At 30.8% G+C, this 20,767-nt stretch overlaps 1 protein-coding gene across 4 annotated transcripts in view; it reads left to right on the top strand.

Moving 5' to 3' along the window:
• The first annotated feature begins 7,356 nt into the window (after positions 1-7,356).
• The window catches only part of LOC108687899, a 25,911-nt gene continuing 12,500 nt past the window's right edge, over positions 7,357-20,767 (top strand). For 2 of the 4 annotated variants that reach the window (XR_001931762.1, XM_018193925.1), the window contains exons 1-4: positions 7,357-7,489; positions 16,665-16,801; positions 17,117-17,273; positions 17,892-17,980. Coding sequence is in view for 3 of the 4 variants with exons in the window: in XM_018193925.1 (XP_018049414.1) it covers positions 16,702-16,801; positions 17,117-17,273; positions 17,892-17,980 (346 nt within the window). In the remaining variant the exon portion in view is untranslated. Of the gene's footprint in view, positions 7,490-7,739; positions 7,863-16,664; positions 16,802-17,116; positions 17,274-17,891; positions 17,981-20,767 lie in introns of those variants that run through there. The other 2 variants (XM_018193923.1, XM_018193924.1) reach the window with 2 other exon arrangements.

Below are 20,767 nucleotides of genomic sequence, written 5' to 3'. Positions count from 1 at the left end.
TTCATTACAATTCTCTCAATATTCGTAATTTTGTGACATAAACTCGAAAAATATCGACGATACAAATACGCAGCAATTCTGCTTACGTTGCAAATAAATATTTTTGATATAGTACGAACTTAAATTTAGGAATCGACGCGTATCTCGCACGAACGATGTTTGTTGTATTACTGCAGGAATGATTCTGTGATTCAACAGAGTAGTGATTCGTCATGGTTATAATTTTAACTACGAGACTCATTCACTGATTTTCGTATGCCGCGTTTAAAATCTGATATTCTATAATTCTGATAATCTTAACTTTTATCAATAGCACTATGTTTAATAAAATGTATGTGTATCTTTTTTTAATATGTATAAATATCTCCACAATTATAAAAGTTGTAAAAAATGAATCATAAAAATTAAAATTTTTGTCGATAAATTTTCAAAGGTGACGCAGTTTCCTAAATTGGTAACTACGTAAAGAGAAATACATTTTTCAGATCACCCTATATACAACATAAATGCTACGAAAGAGAGTATCTAAATTTGTGAAGCGAAACTGAAATGAATATCTAGAAATTAGGTCAAGCAAGATCAGTAAGTTGTAATCCTATTCCTAATACACGCAGATGTATTTATACATAAAGAAGACTCAGGATATTAAATGCGACATTTAACTAAATATCTTTATTTTTATCATCAGTTATGTCAAAAATTGTAATCATTTTATTTAAATAGACTAAACTTAAATAGATTAAAACAATTTTTAAATTCAATATTTTTATAAATTTAATTCTTTTCATGTCTAATATTTAAAGATATTACATTAATTTTCTATGTAGATAAAATAATATATATATAACGTAATATTAATATAACGTAATATTAATTACAAATTATGTATGTTTCTATATACTATATAGAAAATTAATATATTAAGGTAAAATTTAAATAATTTAATAAAATCAAAATTTTGAATGTATAATTAACTTCTATACTTTCAAATGTTTTGACTTCCACGTTTTCACGCAAGACTAAAAGGTAAGTTCACTTCGATTGCCTCTTAAATTATCGTACAGCTCACTTCATTTTAAAGTCTCTCTTTTCCTCCTTCTACTTCGATGAAATTTCCGGTAGTCACGCGATAGAGATTAAGTCTATTAAAACGGCAACAAAAAAATCGAGTAAACGATCTCTCACCAAAATTTTACACGTTCGATAAGTGCTTTGAGTACGGAGAGACTACTAGAAGTTGCACATTTTTTAGCACATTCCTATGCGATGCTCGAAAAATTTATGCCAAACCACATCGTCGAATCGTAAGAAAGTAAATGTAAGTGGAATTTTAAATTTAGTATGACGAGATAGCTTATCGGAGCTACAATTTGTGTAGAGTACAGTAATCAAGCTTTCAACTCGATAATTGCCTAAAAACGTAACAAAAAAAATATCTAGAAAACGCTTCTTCTATCTCTCTTTTAAGCAATATCTTAAATAAAATTAAATAGTATATTTCTAATTCATATTTTCTAACTTGAATATTTTTTTAAAAACAAGATAATTATAATATAGAGAAAATTTAGAATAATGAAAATTTTATTTTAGTTTAATAAGTTAATAATAAGTTTAAAAAAATTTATCTTCAAAGTCTAAGGCCAGTGTTCAAATTCCGTTCTTATTTCAAGAATGTCTTAAGATGTTAATACAACTCTCTGATTGGTTCAGTTTAAAACTAATAGGGGAACCCGGAGCATCATGGATCATCGATTGTATAACACAATCTAGAATGTTTTAATTAATACTGGTACAAAACGACTGTTACTTCAATTTAAATAAATATTATAAAGGACATATAAGAGTCAAAAAATATTGATAACTAAAGATGTTACATTAATAAAGTACCATAAGATTTAATTAAAATTTAAATGAACATATGTATACACATTACATGTTTCGGCTTCTTATTAAACCCTCTTCAGATGATCTTTAAACATTTAGCAGTTCCTTAAGTGCATTCATTATTTCATCGAGTTTACAAATTATTTACAGTTTACAGTTTACAGATTAGTTCATGATAAAACATTGAATGTTCGATGAATGTTTGTGCCTTCTAAGAAAATGAAACATCCTTCTCAATCGATTTCCAAATCGAATGTTTGAATTTTCTAAACATATTGCATATGTTACAATATAATATTGTATTATTTGTAATATGATAGAAAGAAACTCATTTCAAATTTATCTCTCTTTATACAGTCACCATACACACGAACACTTCAAATGTGATGGTCAAAAATTTAAACAATTTAAAACGTAGACAACACCTAGTCAAATATATATAAAAATTCGTAGAATAAATTATGAGTATTAAAAAATGAAACATTAGAATGAAATAAAATTATTCACAGTCTAAAAATTAAAAATGAAACATTGTAAAAAGTGACATTATCTAAGACATATTATCAGAATGACTTCTCAATATTTATTGAATTGAATTTTCGATAGATTGATGTATCATCATTATACACAAAGTCAAACTTTGTTTACAATAGATATATGCCTTATTAAGATCTTCCGTATCGGTTTGGAGATTTAGACTTATTGACTTGTTTTTTAATATTTATCATTTCTGAGATCAGATTTATTGTAACATGATTTGTAACATTCTTCGTCTAAAACTTTGATGTTATCCCAATCGTGTTGCGTCTGCAACCTATGTTCAGTTATCATTCAGATATCACAGAGCGGATAGTCGTGTTCTAATTAATATGCTTGCGATGTTCTGCAATTCTTGTTTTTAATTGTCTACCCATTTGTTCAATATAAAAAGCATCATTTTTTGCAACTGATTTTATTGATTGTAGACAACGTTATATTTTGTTGATTGTATACGATGATCTTTTTTATTATACTTGTTTAATATACTTGTTTAATTTGTTAGTACTAAGGAAGGAAACTTTACTTCATTGCTCATACTTTTTATCTAAGTAGTAGTAATTAAATTCCATTGTATCAAAAAGCATCGATCATTAATGATTTTCGTGGTGCAATAATAACTTTTTAATCGTATGAAAATGTTTTAATATTGTTTTTGTCGTAGACCATACATGCATGAAGATAAGATGCAAGTTCTTGCGCATCTTTTCTCATCTTCTCTACTACGTTACAAATAATAATCGAACATTTATTTTTTATTGTTTTCTGTTGTAAATGTATAATTGTATAATTGATAAATGTTAAGTGTATAATTGAGGTACCATAAGTCATGCATTAAATATTTATGATGAAACGGGACAATACATAAAAGTATACGTATTAGAAGGACAGTTTACACTTCTAAGCAATTCATTTTATTTTCGTAATAAATTTTATTATCGTAATAAATGTTTTATCTTATACAATTACATTTATTATTATTTATTATTATTAATCTCAAATGATTTTTATTACAATATTATAATTTAATTATATTTAAAGATTATTTTAAAAAGCATTTGAAAGTAATAATAATACAAACAAGTATAATGTTTCATGCGTCCGTTATTGGGATGTTTACCTTCAATTATTAATTTTTTATGCACTTGACCGTGGCATCTTGATAGTATCTTTGTAATGGTCATGTGTGTACATCAATCAACGGATTTTAACCTTCGGATGCATCGAAACGAGACGGGGACGCATAGTCAGCACATGTGTCACCGTAAGACTGCATCCTGGGTGCCGATCGACGTTGTCGTCGCTTTGGCCGTGGCCGAATTGAAAATAAATACGGTCTCGTTCGTCGTACCTGTGTATCGCCGGATCCACCGACCGGCATAAATGATAACGAAAATAACATTTAGCATTTAGTGCACCCGGTATATGTATGCTAGAGGCCGCATGCAGATCTTCGAATGACCGAGTGCCAAAAACGAAAAGATCACCTTTCTTTCGTCCTTGTTAGTACATTTGCATCGCACAAACTTGCTAGGTCTTTCGCAGACGCTGTGCATCCTAAGGAAGTTCGACCGCACTTCCGGAATGCCATGGTTGCATAGTTGAAAACAGATCAACAACAGCGTATATAAATAAGTATGCACTGTCATGATATTCTTATTATGTTTATTTTAATATAATATATAATTATATATCTTTTTTAATATATTATAAATCTATAAAAATTTAACTAAAATACGATGTCCTTTTTTCAATTTTTGCATTCATAAATGTTTTAATCCTTTAAAATTATTTATAATTAATAAAGTAGTTAAATATATTATTTTCATTTCAATCAATAATACATACTAGAAATTGAAATGATAAGAAATAATTTTTTTCTTCATTAAGGTCTAGTTGCACCAATGTTACTTTGACTTTAAGCAAGACTTAAAATTCCCTCTGTCTCGTTTTAAAGCGAGAGAGAAAGAGAGAGAGAGAGAGAGAGAGAGAGAGAGAGAGAGAGAGAGAGAGAGAGAGAGAGAGAGCTTTAAGCCTTGCTCAAAGTACCAATGTTGGTGCAATACGGCCTTATATTATATTATAATCTTATAATAATTAAAAAATTTCATACGTATTTCTATTTTCTTTAAGTGTAAGTAAAGTTTTAAAGATCAATTGACGTCACTATCTCCATTGTAAATAGATATTTACTTGGAGTCAAATAGAAATCAATTATTCATTTTCTCAGAACTTGACGGCTCGATAAATCCTCGCACTGACATAATCTTCGACAAATGCATCTAATTTTATTCGCACATAACTTAGCTCATTTTTTATTTTTGTCTTTTGTTTATGTAATTTTCTAATAAATAATTTTATAATTTAAAATTTAATCACTCAATTTAAAATGTACCCTCTTTCAATTAAAAAAAATTGTTTTTCCATCAACATCCATTTTGAAAGCAAAATCACTTAAAATAGTAAACCAGATTTATAGTTCGTGTACTTAAGCTGACTTTTAAAATATTTTTTACTATTTTTAAAACAGTAAAGTGTTAATGGAGTGATACAAACACTACGCTTTACTTCACAACGAGAATGCATTTGACAAGAGTGGCCTTCACTCAAGAATCCACGCGTCACGTACTGGCAACGTCATTTTGGTTTAACATGTGTTTCATCACCTGTCAGGTACCGCATGCTTAGTGTCACCTACTTATTTATGAATAATAAAAATTGATATATATGTTAATATTAGGTATGGGAAAAAGTTCGTGGCGTGTTTCCCGTTAGATGGCATTAAAAAACGCCACGAACTTTTTCCCATACCTAATATTTAAAAAAAAAATTAGTTTTAATAAGATTGGAAACAAGACCGTTTATGTTACAAACATTACTTTAAATATGAATCGCCACTACGGTCTGAATGTTAAGATGTTGACTTAATATATTATTATATATATTCATATAAATAAATTAATTTCAGAAATGATAATTGCGTGCCGATATGGTTGTCGAACTTTCAACGGAATCAATCTGAAATATTAATAATCTCCTCAAATTTCCCAAATTCTTAATTCCAAATCCTTAATTCATTTATATGAATATATAATACTATAGTTCAACATCTTAATATTCGTAATGGCGCTTCATATTTAAAGTAATGTTTGTAATATAAACTATCTTGTTTCCAATCTTATTATTTATACGCGCTCGCCTACAATGCGTAACTTTCTATCAGTTATTGCGAAGAATATTGCTAAGGTCTCGGTAGTCTAAAGGCTTAGGACGCTCGCACGGAATGCAAGATATCCGAGTTCGACTCCTGGCCGAGGTAATATTTTTCGCAATAAATTTATTACAGTTTTTTAAAATTAATTTAGGAAATTTGGGGGCTTATTAATATTTCAGATTGATTGCGTTGAAAGTCCGACAACTATATCGCAATTATCATTTCTGAAATTAATTCATTTATATGAATATATATAATAGTTCAACATTCAGACCGTAGTGGCGGTTCATATTTAAAGTTAAATCACTTTTAATTATGGTATTCCTAAATCACGTGGTAAGTACATAGACTTCAAGGGAAGCAAAAATATATCAACAGTGCTCACTGACAGGGAAACGTAAACTACGTCGCCAGAGAACAAGATTGAGCAATCGAACGCCTTTTTTAGAATCGCATCTGTGCATGGCTGAATCACACGTGTATATTTAAAAAAACGACATATAACTGCATATATTTAGAATTAGCGTAAATTGCCGGCCATTGGCAATCGCAGCGCGAGTACGCTACGCGTACACTACGTCATCGGACATCGTGATTCACTTTTGTAAATCAGCGGCAGTGACTTTCACAACTCTGATAACGAGCGGAGTATCGATATCTCGTTATAGCTTCGCGGAAAAAAATAAACTGCTAATTCATAAAGTGTATTAGAGGTTAATTTGCAGTCGCTGCGCCACTTCGGAAATTAAGACGCCCCGATTTTGTACTTCACGTAACGAATAAATAGAGCACGTACACGGTAACGATGCATCTGTATTACGGTACTGCAACTTCTCTCTCACATTAGAATGAGTCATTGCTCAACGGAACAGAAATAATGCAGGCGGCGTTGATTTATGTCGCAGAACACGGATAAAGCGCGAACGTTCTAGCAAAACTGAACGAGTTGATTGAAGTGAGCCAAAGAAAAGAAAATGTTTTACTGTCAGTTACTGTCTGTCGCAAATAAAACGATGATGAATTCTAAAGCCTAAAAATATGATTAAAAGTAAGTTCCAAAAATGATTGAATAATTTCTCACATTATCATATTAATGTACATATTTATTTACAGGAAAGCTTCTATCACTGAAAAAAATTTCTTCTGGTTAAAAATGAACAAATCAGAAGATTCTGATCATAACAAACAAAACTCTGATTATCTCAATTAAAATTATATTAGATGCAACCAAAAAATTCTGATTTGTCCATTTTTAAACAGAATTCCAATTAATCTCTTTCCAATCAATCTCTTTTTCCAGTGATCATATACACATCCTTGTAGAAGTCATTTCAATTTTTAGATAAGTTAAAACATACGCTTAAATAATGTTTCATAAACACAAATCTCATAAATCTACACAAGGGACTATTCTCTCAAGTGTTCGAGCAGGAACGTGAACGTGCGCAATTTTACGTTATATAACGGCGTTATATTTCAGCGCAATGTTCTTGGAACTCGTGTTTTCCATCCCTCGAATACGACATACGGGTAACGCCTTAAATCCGAAACATATAATCTCGAGTGCATGCGAACTTGCATCGAGCTGCAACGAAGGCATCAGAATATTGCGGCGCGCACATTCTGTTCTCTTCCCGTCTTACCCTCATCTTCCTTTTCACGATGGACCCGTTCGACCAATCGTCTCTCGTTGGCGGGGGTTGTGCCATAAATGTCGCGTGGCTTATCCCAGATCCCGTCGCCAGATCGGCGCCACCGTGTACACTACCAACGATATACTAGTCCACACTTTTGACGGCAGCAGCCCAGTCTAAGGTCCAATCCCCGAACCGAACGGTCGCCCGAAATACTTAGGTAAAGGTCTACATCCTTTTTCTCTCTCTCTTTCTTTCTCTCTATGTCTTTCTCTTTTTCTTTCTCTCTCGCTAATTGAGACAGGCGAAAACAATTTTTTTTTTTTGAGAGAGAAAAAACCGAATAACGGAAGTTGCGGGGAAAAGTTAACTGCGACGAAAATTGAAAAAGGGATAACAAAGGGGAGAGAGGGTGATATAAGCGCCTTTTGTGAGTGCACCTAAGGGAGGAGAGCAAAAGGCTTTCTCTCAATCACGTGAAAAACGGCGAGATTTTATCGAACGCGTCCGCGATCTGCTGTGCGACAGTGAAGAAAGAAGCGCCTGGTCAGACGTGGTCCTCCTGCGCGGCCGAATTGCATCGCATATCTTTAGTAGGAACTTGCTCTTCCGCTAACACACGCAAGACAGCGTGCTAATCACGTTAACTTTCATCAATCATGTTCTCTATATTTTATTCTATTATTTTACGTGTATTCTACTTACAAGTATGTGTATTCACAAACTAATGATGTCACTAATTTAATCGAAAGCTTAATCCTAGCAAATCGAAAGCTTAATCCTAGCAAATCCACTCATGGAGCCTTGCGATTTTTTATATTGCTGTTTTTTATATTGTTTTACATTTCTTTGAAGCATTGTAATTAATTGAAAATAAAATATTATTTATTTGATTCATATTTATCTATTTTTGTCTGACTTCGAGATATAAATTTCACACGTTTTGAGCTAAAAAATACGTATTCAGTCCAGAGATATAGCGTGACAAAGTTGCAAGGTCCTGATGTTACAAATTTCACAGATGTGACCAAAAATAATAATGGCTTACTAGGATCAATAAGATTGACAAAACAATTTAAGCTAATAATTTTAATTAACACATTCTTGATGTACATAATATTAATTATATATAATATGTAGAAAGTAATGTATATAAACAAAGAGATTGGAGTATTAATTTTATCATTATTGTCACGGTTTATTAAGAGCTTAATAATAAATTAATGATATTCGAGATTCATTGTCTCAGAATTCAGAATTTTAATCTTCTAATAGTAATCTTTAATCTCTAATTTCATTAATAGTTTATAATAGTTTATATTATATAATAGTTTATTATTTTAATATATATTATTTTAATATATGTTATCTTTACTAGCAAGAGCGCTGTCAGTTATGTATAATCGCGACCTCATTCGTGATCTCATGTCTAGGACACTATTTTTGCTTTGCGTGACCAAATTGCTACTCGTTGCTATTTAAAATGACGTTCCTCTCTGACAGCTGTATATTTAAAATCGAGTAGGAATCATGCAAAAATATGCGAGTATTTCAGAAAAATGAATAAATAATGAATTTATCTGTATCGCAATATATGTATCTACTTTTTCATATAAATATTCACGCGTTATTGTCAATTTTTTGTAAAATTGCATTTACATTCCAAATAAACATTTGTTGATTGCATTATAAGAGATTATTCAATTATTCGATAATTTATCCCCCTGTCAGAAAAAGCAAATTTTACTTCTATATTTATTAAGATATATTAATATTTGGTATTTCTTTTAACTATTCGATATATGTTATTATGTAATTAAAAATGTGAAACATAATAGCGCATTCTACAGATGATCAAGTGCAATTATTTTATTTTCAAATAAAAGTTCCAAAATTCAAAGAAGGAAAAATTTTTAATGTTTTATTGATTACAATAGATTTATAATGAGATTACAAAATTACGTCATGAGATTACAAAATTAATATTAATTCATTACGTCGCAAATAATAAACACAAATTATTTATAAATTTACAAGAAGAAATTTCTACGAAGATAATTTGCTCTTAGTAGACGATGATTTCATTACAAAAAATCGCTTGAAATACAAAAATGTAAAATGCCTCGTGTACGATCTTTTGAACTTTAAGACGATTCTTGTTAACGTCAGAAATTTATCATCACTGATCTTCATGCCGATTGTATTCTCGCCTCCGGTGAATTCTAATTTCGTGAAAGCAAGACTTGGCAATGGCCGCAGCGCGTCGTCTACGATTTCCTTTTTATTGCAATACCAATTTGAGACTCGCGCGGCACAAGCGCGCCACGCCTGACGATCGTCGAGTTTATGCCAATCGCCCGCAAGTGGTGGATTGTTTATAATAATTGGCAAAGATTTGTTTAAAGCTTACATAACGTAAGCGCGCGCACGATTGCGTATTTATATCGCTCGCCGAGAATAGCCGATTCGTGCGTTCCGCCAAGACCGATGCACGTCTGTTATAGCCGTTCTCTTTCTACTGTTAAAACTCAAAACAATTTATCTGTTAATCAAGAAATCATCATGACTCGAGTTTTGTGTTCCTACTGACTTTTTCGTTTTATAATTCTCGTTAGAAGGAAAAATCTCGCCGAGCTTAAACGGCACGTCTGCTCGGATTGGGGCATTATTATTTTTTGATCGCGTCGAAATCAAACTTTTAACATTATTATAGATGCGATATCTAAGCAATTTAACGTCTATCATAACAATCATAAAATCTAATCTAGAAATCTTTGTCGGTTTAAATATACTAAAAAATGCGTTCTTAGCTTCCATTAAATTTAAAATAAACTTTAACTGATCCCCCAAAGTTGTGATTGTGATATAAAATTGAGAATTATTTTGTTGCCATTATTATCTCGTTTGTATAAAACTTTACATATCGTCTCTATTCGTAAAAGTGCATGAAAAATGAATATTTTTAAAAATCTGTCATCTTTTCTTTTTATGTTAAATTAACTTTTGTAGGGGAGACGAGGATCTATTTTTAAAATTTTTCAAACTTTTCTTTGAGTAAGATTTATAATTCATTATTTCATCATAATTTTTCCTCAAAATATGATACTATTCCACTATAATGGCTTTTTTATCCTCTTAAAATTAAAAATTAATAGAAATTATGTCTCTCGCGTATAAACTCATAATTATGCTCGGAAAATATAAACGAATGTAAACAATGCATTAAATCAAGATTTAATGGAATGCAATTCGTGTGGGCGATGATAATCACATATACATATATTCTGGCTAATTGTGAGTCGCTGTTACTACTTCTCGAAAAACCAAAAATTGACGCCAAGTCAATAGAAAATCAAAATAATTTCATTTTGACATCATAAACAAAATAATGATTTTTTTGTTATAAAATTTGCTATTTATTGACTGATTTAATAATACTATTTATTGACATTAAAAATAAAAATGTAGTTGCTTCGATTTTTTGTTAACTTTTGTGTGTCCTTGGATTCCTACGCGACTGTTGTTATTTATCGATTGAACTTAACTTACTGCAGTTTTTTCCGTGATGCCAATAAAGTTTCAGCATTAACTACCGCCCGGATTTTAAAATCCAAAATCATGGATAATTTCCTCATGAAGCTATATAATAATCCATATACATATCTATTATACTCATTATTCGATGTGTATGAGTTATCGCATGACGCCATAAGGCATCATATCCGGCGATCTAAAGATTGATGTAGGGATGTGCGAAAGTTTTCCTTTGTGTGATTTCCTTCGAGACAGTCACGCGGATTCCGGGAGCTTTTAACAAGTCACGCAAACTCTACAGAATCTAAAGAAGCGTACACTTAGGAAATTCGACCGCTTACCTCCTGTCCAAGTCGTCAACATCAGTTTCTAATACTAGCTAACACTTTCCAACTCTGCGTGCACAAATCACTTTCATTTTTAGAAACAATCGTTATAATATTTAATCATGAAATAGACACTTAATAATTCTGTTCATTATACAGCATTATACTCTTTAATAAAAAGAATTCTTTTTCGAATATAATATAACAAGAATATAACAAGAAAATTATTCTTAGAATTAAAAAAATTATGAAGGATTAAAAAATAATAGACTAAATCTAAAGCTGTTTGTATGTTATGTGAATATAAACAAATGAATTTACCAACCAGAAAATTTTTACTACAAACAAAAATTATGGTGTATTCCTATGGTGTAGTTTTAAACAAGTGCTTGTTACATGTAAACAATTTTATTAACACATTTTCTGATATCCAGAAGGGTGATTTCAAAAGCCGTCCGGTAACTATTAACAAAATTCTAAACTATTATAAACTATTAAAAACTATTATAAAAATTATAAAGTTACATGAGATAATAAAGACAGCTTATTTTATAAAGGACTAAAGTTTATTCTCAAATTAATTCAAAGTGGACTTTAACAGGATATATAATGTATTATTATTTAATCAAGCCGTATTATGTCAAGCTTGGCTGTCTTGCGAGGTCGCGTGGCGCGGGATTTTCAGCCAAGAATGCTAAAATGACAGGTGGAAGCGCAGTCGTAAACTGCAACCAATCCTCTTGCAACGCATTGGGAGGGTCAACTGAAGCTTCGCACGTGTAGCAAGAAGAGTGCCAAAACCTCTTGATTATTTAATTTCTTCGTCACATGTCTTTCATGGTGCATATAATGACGTATTCATAAGACATGTATACACGAATTTTTGCATTTTTCAGTGAATCACAAAATTATTAAATGATAAAAGAAAAGAGAATTCTCATTACGGAATTTTTAATTGTACGTAATAAATGTTTCTAATGAAAATAATTAATATTATTTTTCTATAAATTATTAAGATTTGTTTTAATATTTTTTAGATTCTACTCCTAATTCTGACTTTCCAAAAAATTGTACCATATTACGTATTAATATCAAAAAATGATCAATATAATATTTATAAATCGTTTTAAATAAACGATTAACTATTACAATTAAAATATTCATGTGATTAACATTTGCTTATTCATAAAAAAAAAACAATAACTAATGCATTAACCAAACAACAACATGCATTAATATCATTGAAATGTTTCAATGATAATTAATTTAGTTCTCAAATCGGTAAAGATATTGAGACGTATTGCAGTTTTTGGATCTACGTCCCAGATGATTTGACCGCGCCATATATATTTTTAGAAGCCATCTAGATTACCACGCTGGTCCAGATGGGGATTTAATCTATCTTCTCTACCTCGTTTGCCTTTACCACGCGACTTATATCTTTCGACTATTTTTCTTCCGGCGTTTCCTGCATTACTCAACTAAGCGTAATAAAAATGCAATTTCTCGCGACATTCTCGTCTCTTGACTCAATTTATATTTATATTATTTGCTACTGCAATATCTAATTTTTAGAAATGTTTGATAAAAAACATTTTTAATTTTTAGCTTGGACGTAGAAATGTGCGCAAATTGGTTAGCGTGTCAAGCACTTGTGACTCGACCCATTTTCATGCGGATACGATTTTAAGGTCAAGATATTCTTGGACGATCTAGAGTGGAAGTAGCTACGATGAATCAAAGAATTAAGATTTCGAACACGCAATTTTGGAAATTTTATTTTTATATCTAACCAGTATATTATGAATTTTTAATATCTATTATAGAAAGATATTTTAAGATTAATCATGTAAAAAAATTGAGTGTTCTAGATAGATATTTATAAAGTGTAACCTTCATACACCCTTAACTTACAAGGCATAAACATAATGAAGAACATAAAAGCGAAAATTTGTATTATATTCGTCCGAGGTCTAAATTTGCAAGATTGGAGCTGCCATAGCTGGGTTTTACGAGGTCATTATCGTTGGGACACACTGGTACCATAAGTCTCCAATGGGGGTTCGCGAAAATCGGTCAAAGTCAGACGGAGACTTGTCGACTATGCTGCCTCGAGTGCAGTTTCTTTCAACGCTTCCACCTGTTACCAACTAAAAACGGACCGGGGCCCGGGCAGCCTAAATATAGAGACCGCGAGGGCGTGAATCCGGGACTCTTGCGTCACGGCGCGTCGCTTGTGGGCGTCGCGACGCCTTCCTTTTTGCTTACTCGAGAATGCAGACTGGAGAACAAATCATAAAAACTTTGAGAACCTATCTCTCTTTCTTTCGGATGATTTCTAAATATTCAAAGACACTGAATTAAAGAATTCAATGCAGCAGCCTACGCCTTGAACACGCCTTGAAAGCTTGAAAAAAATTCATTGAAATTTAATTTTTTCAACTAACTACACTGAAAAAAAGTTTGGTTATAGCCATTAAATGTTGAATAAAAAGATTTCAATCAAATGTTCAGGTAATATAATTAAACATAATTTTACCTCTGTAAATATTTAGCAAGTATTATCGGTAAGTATTATTAGTAATATCATTTGGTAACATTTATTTCAATATTTATAAAAATAAAATATTATATTTAATTTATATATTACCTGAGCATTTAGTTAAAATATTGGGTTGTCCAGAAAGTTCGTGCCGACTAACCTATATAATTTAATAAATGTATACTAAAATTTAAATCTTCTGCGTTTCAATTTTCCTTCAAAATCGGCACGAACTTTCCGGATAATCCAATATTTCACTCAACATTTAGTAGTTATGATCAGACTTTTTTTTCAGTATATGAGATTCATTTGTTTCTAGAAATTTTGTTCTGATTAAATTATTATTTAATATACACAATACATACATTAAATATATTTCTTTTAGAAAATATGGAATAATTAGATGCTTCTTATTTTTAATAGGCATAAATCTAGAAGTTAATTAAATTAATATTAAATTAATATTAAAATGTTATAATAATAAATGTTATATAAAATGTCATAATTAAAATGTTATAATAAATGTTATATTTTGATATTATTTTATGAAGGAAACTATATAGATCCGATATTCACATTGGAAATATAATGTCACATACAAATTATGCTACATAAATATACATTTAATACAAATATGCTAGATATATTTTTTAAATAAGACCAACGTGACAAGTAACCTCATTTTCACTTCATCTTCATGACCTTCATTCCCGCCGAGAATGAAACAGGAATATCTGAGAAACCGCTCGGACGATCCAGGGCGACTATAAAGTACGCGTGTCGCTAAAATTAGCGGCATCCATTGCGTCAACAAAAAGAAAAACGACGCTCCCGTTTTGTGTCACAGGCTACTATTGGCCGACGCGAGAAACCAATCTTGTTTTCTCACGCGATCAAAAGCGGGACGCTACGTGACAAATTTCGAATTACAAATCTGAATTTGACAATATCAATTTATTATTATGTCAATTTAATTTAAAGATGACGAAATAGTATTGTAATAATTGTTGCGTAATTTAAAAAAATATCTAAAAAAATGTTATATAGAAAATATCACATAAAAAATAAAAATTGATTTGAAGCTTCATATTAACTTTTCTCATATCCTAATATCGTCAAATATTTTTAACGATTAAATATAATAATAATATAGCATATTTATAATTTTTTTTTTAAATATTTATTAAATTCATAAAATATACGCTTTTCGTAGAAAAATGTCAATAACGGTTCGTGAAATTAACAAATCAAAAGAAGTGACTTTAAGAGAAAGAAAGAAAGAGAGAGAGAGAGAGAGAGAGAGAGAGAGAGAGAGAGAGAATTAATTCAACTATGGTTGATCTATGAATTCATCTACCGGAATTGTATCACGAATAAATAAAGGAAATGACTGCGTCATGATAATGGATTGCGGAAATGGAGTATAGTTTACCGAATCAAGGTTGAAAAAGCACAGCCGCACCTACGCAGGCCGTTAAATTTAAAGATGGCTTATGCAATCACCTTAGACCACAAGAATTTTGTGTAACGTTTATTTCCTCATAGGGGAACTTTGTGATTATTTAAAAAACTCTGTAATTTAATATTCTTTGCAATTTAATATCCTATTATATTCACAAATTAAATAGTCAAAACTTTCTCAATATAAAACATTTTTAGAACTTTGTTTTTATTACAGTTTTTCCATATTTAATTGTTTTCTAATTTCTTTTTTAATTTACTAAATTACTAAATTGCAAATGTACAAGAGCACAGCTGAGCGTGTATTTGAAATACTTTTATTTGAAACACAGTATTTACAATAGAAATGTATTTTATATTTTGTATTTTAACGGAATACATAAAAGTATTACGTATTTTATATTTAAAATTGAAAGATTGAAAGTTTTTTTGTATTTTGTAATTTAAATAATAAGACAACAATAATACCAATTTAAGTCTAGTAAGAGTCAACGAGGTGCGTAATCTTAATGTGGAATAATGACTTAACTCCAATCTCTGTGATGTTGTCTTTATTCAAAAAAACGTTTCGACTCTCTTTTGAGTCTTCCTTAACATACAATCGCTTTCTTCATCAAATATCATAAATATAACTTCATCAAGGCAAAACACTCTCCTTCCACGTCTGAAGTGAACGCTTAACGGATTCACAAGCATGTTGAGAAACTCTGGGTACAATAAATATCTAATAAATTATTAAAAGCGAATACAATTATAATCTTCATGGTACGGAGTGTCGAACGTGTCTGATTGATGTCAGACACTCCGGCTGCTTGTGAGTCCGTTAAGTGTCCACTTCAGACTTATAAACCTGGAAGAAGATTCAAAAAAGAGTCAAAACATTCATTGTGAATAAAAAAGACATCACAGAGATATTGGAGTTAAGTCATCATTCCATATTAAGATTGCGCATCTTGTCCTGCGTTGATTCTTATTATTAGCCTTAAATTGATATTGTTGTTTTAATTAGTGAGAGTTCAGTCAAATTATTTAATTTTATTATTTAAATAATAAGATTGATTTTCAATCTTAGTATTTGAAATACAAAATACAAAATACAATTATCTTACAAATACTATTTTTTAAATATAAAAGTATTTCACATATATGCCCAGATCTGTGCAAGAGATTAAAAGAAAGACAAAATTTTTCAGTTTAATTAAATACTATCCTCTTCACAGCATTATCCTAATTAAGTTACTTTTATTTCAAATTAAAAAATTTATTCATCAATTGTTTAATAATTTTTTTAAAGTTTTATGAAAACTGAAATAATTTGAATATATTGCAACTATATTTGGGAATCTTTAAATGTACAACAATCTTTATATTCTCACATGAGGAAAAGCAGTTTCTATAAAGATTCGAAGAATTAGAAATTATTATGAATAATTTAACAAAATTTTGTATTCGTTTGTAACTCGCGATTCATAAATCTATGTTTCTGATAAAGATTACATGCAACTTAACTCTATTTATTTTTTCCTCATTAGCGAACGAGTGTGGTTAGCAGTTCAATAGAGTGGCAAAATGGATGCGCGATTCAGAAGCAATCTCGATATGATCGGACGCAACGAGCCCATCACAAGGAAGGCGAAATTTTGGCAGAGTTATGTACGAGCTTTGAAAGGTAAGATTCTTACTTCATATGAATATCTAATATTTCTCTTCAAATTTCCAACAAAAATATGCATTCTGTATTATATACATATTTATATTAATTATATAGGATTTTTCGCACATACAGCAAGATGTAAATCTTTCTACAAATTTCTTGTATTTTATCATATATCAATTTTGCACGCAGCTTTTAATCAATTTAAGTTGTAGGTTGTTCATGCCAATCATTATGTATCTTTTATTTAATGTTAATCGCATACGTAATTTATCGTATAAATAAAATTATCGGAAGGATTTATCTTTTAATGATACAAAATGGAAATAGGCACTGACGACATCAAAGCTCCTGAGCACACTCACAGGCCTCGCGGCATTTTCCGCTCGGATTTTCCTGAGCTGCATTCCACCTCGTGGCCGTTTGGAAAGTCAATCTTCGAAAATCCGATTCACGCAGCCGACCGTATTAATGTTCCCGGATACAGGTGTGTATATGAATTAGAATCATCGCACGCATTCAGTAACTGTAATTATAAGACGTAAAGTTAATGTAAGCTGTAAAAACTAATCAATCAGAGTAGAAGTTTTTGACAATTCTAGAGTAAAAGCCGTAACACACAAAAGAACTTAAGCAGTAAAACGTAAGCTGTAAATGAATTGATCAATCACAGAAAGACTATAAGCAATAACCAATCCAACGTGTTGATTTCTTTACTTAAACTTATTTTCTTGCTACTTTATGTTTTTTATGTGTCATGTATTCTTAATGTATTCTTAATGTGTCTTACATACCGATTCTTGGCAGGTATCCAAAAATACAAAAATCTAAATTTATCTATGCCGGCCTACTTCGCGAAATTTTACTCCTACTTTCTAATGATAATAATAACATAGTAATGACACGTGTTTAATCTATAATCTTTAATGCTTTATTTAAACAAAGAATTAAAAAATTTGAAAATATCTATTAATATTAGATATTATAATTAAATTACATCTCTATTAAATGTCAGGTATTGCGAATTAAATATTTACAATTATATCTTTATAATTCTGATTCTGTAAAATATTAACAGGATTACGTTTTCATCCCTCTTTTCCAGGTATCTACCCGTGCACCGTGAAATCTACGGTTACTCGCCAAGGCAGCTGTATCCCCATCAGTACAAACCCGTAGAACGCTTCACCCCCGGTACGTACTAAAGAACTATGACCAAAAGAGTCCAAAAGAGAGTGAACGGCGTCTTAGAGAAAGAATCGAAAGCGCGAAACGAAACGAAACTCTTATAATAATACCTCGATGTCGAACGAAAGCGAGAAAGGGAGCGTGAGAGAGAGAGAGAGAGAGAGAGAGAGAGAGAGAGAGAGAAAGTGAGTGAGAGACAGAGAAAATGAGAAAAAATGAGAAACAAGAAGCGCGAAAAACAGAACGAATTGAATAGAACAGAATCTAAGAACAGGAGTAACAAAAAAAAAAGCATGAACACAGAGAATGGATTATGAAAATCATCAAGGCGCATCGTACCGAAATGTGTTAACAAATAACTACACTTGTTCTCATGGACCTTCCTAGATTAAGTTCTCGATGTATAACCCGGTGCTTTTGGCTTCTGGCCGGCGTTTTAAAGGGGACGAAAAAAACAAGCGGAATGAATTATCATTCTCGAGAGAAAGACATCGTCGTACGCACGCGGCTCTCCGGGCCTTTCTCAGAAGCCAGAAACGCCTCCCCGGAGAGGTACCGTACATCACATTCTTACCCTCTACCTTGCCTGCATATTTAACCGAAGAAAAAAGAAAAATCAACTAAGAAACTATCAAAAATAGATTTACCATCTTGCCAACGCCAACCTCGCCCTCATGCTCTCCCCTGAACCCCGATTTTACGCCACGTGTCACTACTCAGATGTGTAAAATGTGTATGCACTTTTTGGACGTACGTGTAAATCAAACCGTTTGTTTAGTCTCACTGTAAATCGTAATAATAATAATATCGTGTCTACCTTCATGCCATACGCCATGTGTATAATACTAATTAATTATTTTACGCGTCTCTCTTTGTATCTAAGTTATTATATCTTATATCACTCTATATGAGAACACATTTACGTACGTATAAATATATGTACAATATGTTTCAATATCTGAAGACTTCTCTGCCTCGCGAAAATCCACTTTAGAATTATATCCCTGTCTTTTGATCCTAATCAATTCACTGAGATCAAACTCACAATCAAATCAACATGACATAAACTTGTAATAAAATGCTCTATCATAAATGCAATTAGAAAAAATTGGGGCGGATTGTAATAATTTCGATAAAATATTTAATTACAATCATATTCTGATTTCAATATAATATTTGATATTCAAATTATTATTTGTATATATGAGACAAGTTTTACAATTGCCTCAAATTTTTCTACATTAAATTAACATCGTCTTTCATTATCATGTCAGCTTTTTAATATTCTAATTCAATAAATTTTAAATCACTTATAAAACATAAATATAATCTGTTATTTGAAAATTTTAAAAACATCAAAAACGATCAGTTCTATAAAGAAATTGATTTTTCTAAATTTTCGGCATGATGAAATAGTTTTTTTGAAATAAAGTTTTTCGTTATAATAATAAATGTATAAAATTTTCTCTTCTAATAATCATCACATTTTTCTAATAATCAAGTTAACTACTAATTTTAATAAATAATTATATCAACGGATTGACCCATTATCATGCTTAATTTGAATCGAGCATTCAGACATCACGGATCATCGTTCATCGTTCACCGTTCCATCGATCATGGATCACACGTGGATCATGCATCTCGTGCCCAAGGTGTCGCCCTGTGACTCGTCTCTAGAGAGAAAGCATTTTCTAGTTCGTCGTATGTCCAGTAATGATTCAAAGTCATCAGAATGGGGTGTCATTGACGATTCGCGCGGTCTCGCACGCCCTGAGCAGAGATTCTGATTTCTGATTTCCAGGCGCTAGACCCAACAAGTGGCTCATACTGAATCGCATCATCGATTTGAGCGACCTTAGATGCCAACAGATCTCTCGAAAGTGGGAGACCAAAGAGCGAATCGCGCTCACCTCCCGAGCGCGACGTCATTGCTTACGAAACACGATAAACTAACGCCATGCACGATCCAAATAACCTTGCTTATACGCGAACCCTTACATTTACGAATATTACACACATACATATACATATACATATGCACTCTTTCGCCCACCCAATAATTATTTTTCAACATTTTAATGCCTATAATAAAATTATTCCGCGTGGTTTTTGCAATATTCGCATTTTGCTATTGTAATGCTCTTTTTTTTTTAATATGAGGCCACAATCTTTATGACATATTTTTTATACGATTATAATAAAATAATTTTTTTAATAATTTTACTTTGATTGAGGTAATCATATTTTTGTACAATTTTAATCTGATCATTAATTATATTTGCATAATAATTTAAACATTAAGATAAATTCAATATATATAATATACATATCAATATATATCAATATATATTAATATGCATATCACGCATTTAGAATATTTTTATGAATTTTTCACGACGTAAATACTGTACAGGATAATACGGTTTTGTATTAAATTATTAGAGCATCTTAAAATTACACACTGTAAAGTACAATTAATTTAACTTACAAATAATTACTTACAGAATGTTAACCGCTTTTTAATAATACGATAATTAATAATACAATTTCATATCGCAATTCTGAGCCTACTCATTTCCTTCCTTTCTTTCTTTCAATATTAAAACAGTCGTCGAGAGAACATCACGACTTTTCACAAATATAAATTCATTGTAAAAAAAAATATGAAGCCTTTTTGAAATACATAATTACGATTAAAAATCAAAATAAAAAATTCGAGAGTATTTTTACGTTTTATGTGTTACAAAAGTAAAAGAAAATTGTTATATTTTTAAAAATTTAGAAATAAAT

The sequence above is a fragment of the Atta colombica genome, unplaced genomic scaffold (genome assembly GCF_001594045.1).
Source record: "Atta colombica isolate Treedump-2 unplaced genomic scaffold, Acol1.0 scaffold22, whole genome shotgun sequence".
Taxonomy (NCBI): Eukaryota; Metazoa; Arthropoda; class Insecta; order Hymenoptera; family Formicidae; genus Atta; species Atta colombica.
This window is presented reverse-complemented; position numbering and strand designations above follow the sequence as displayed.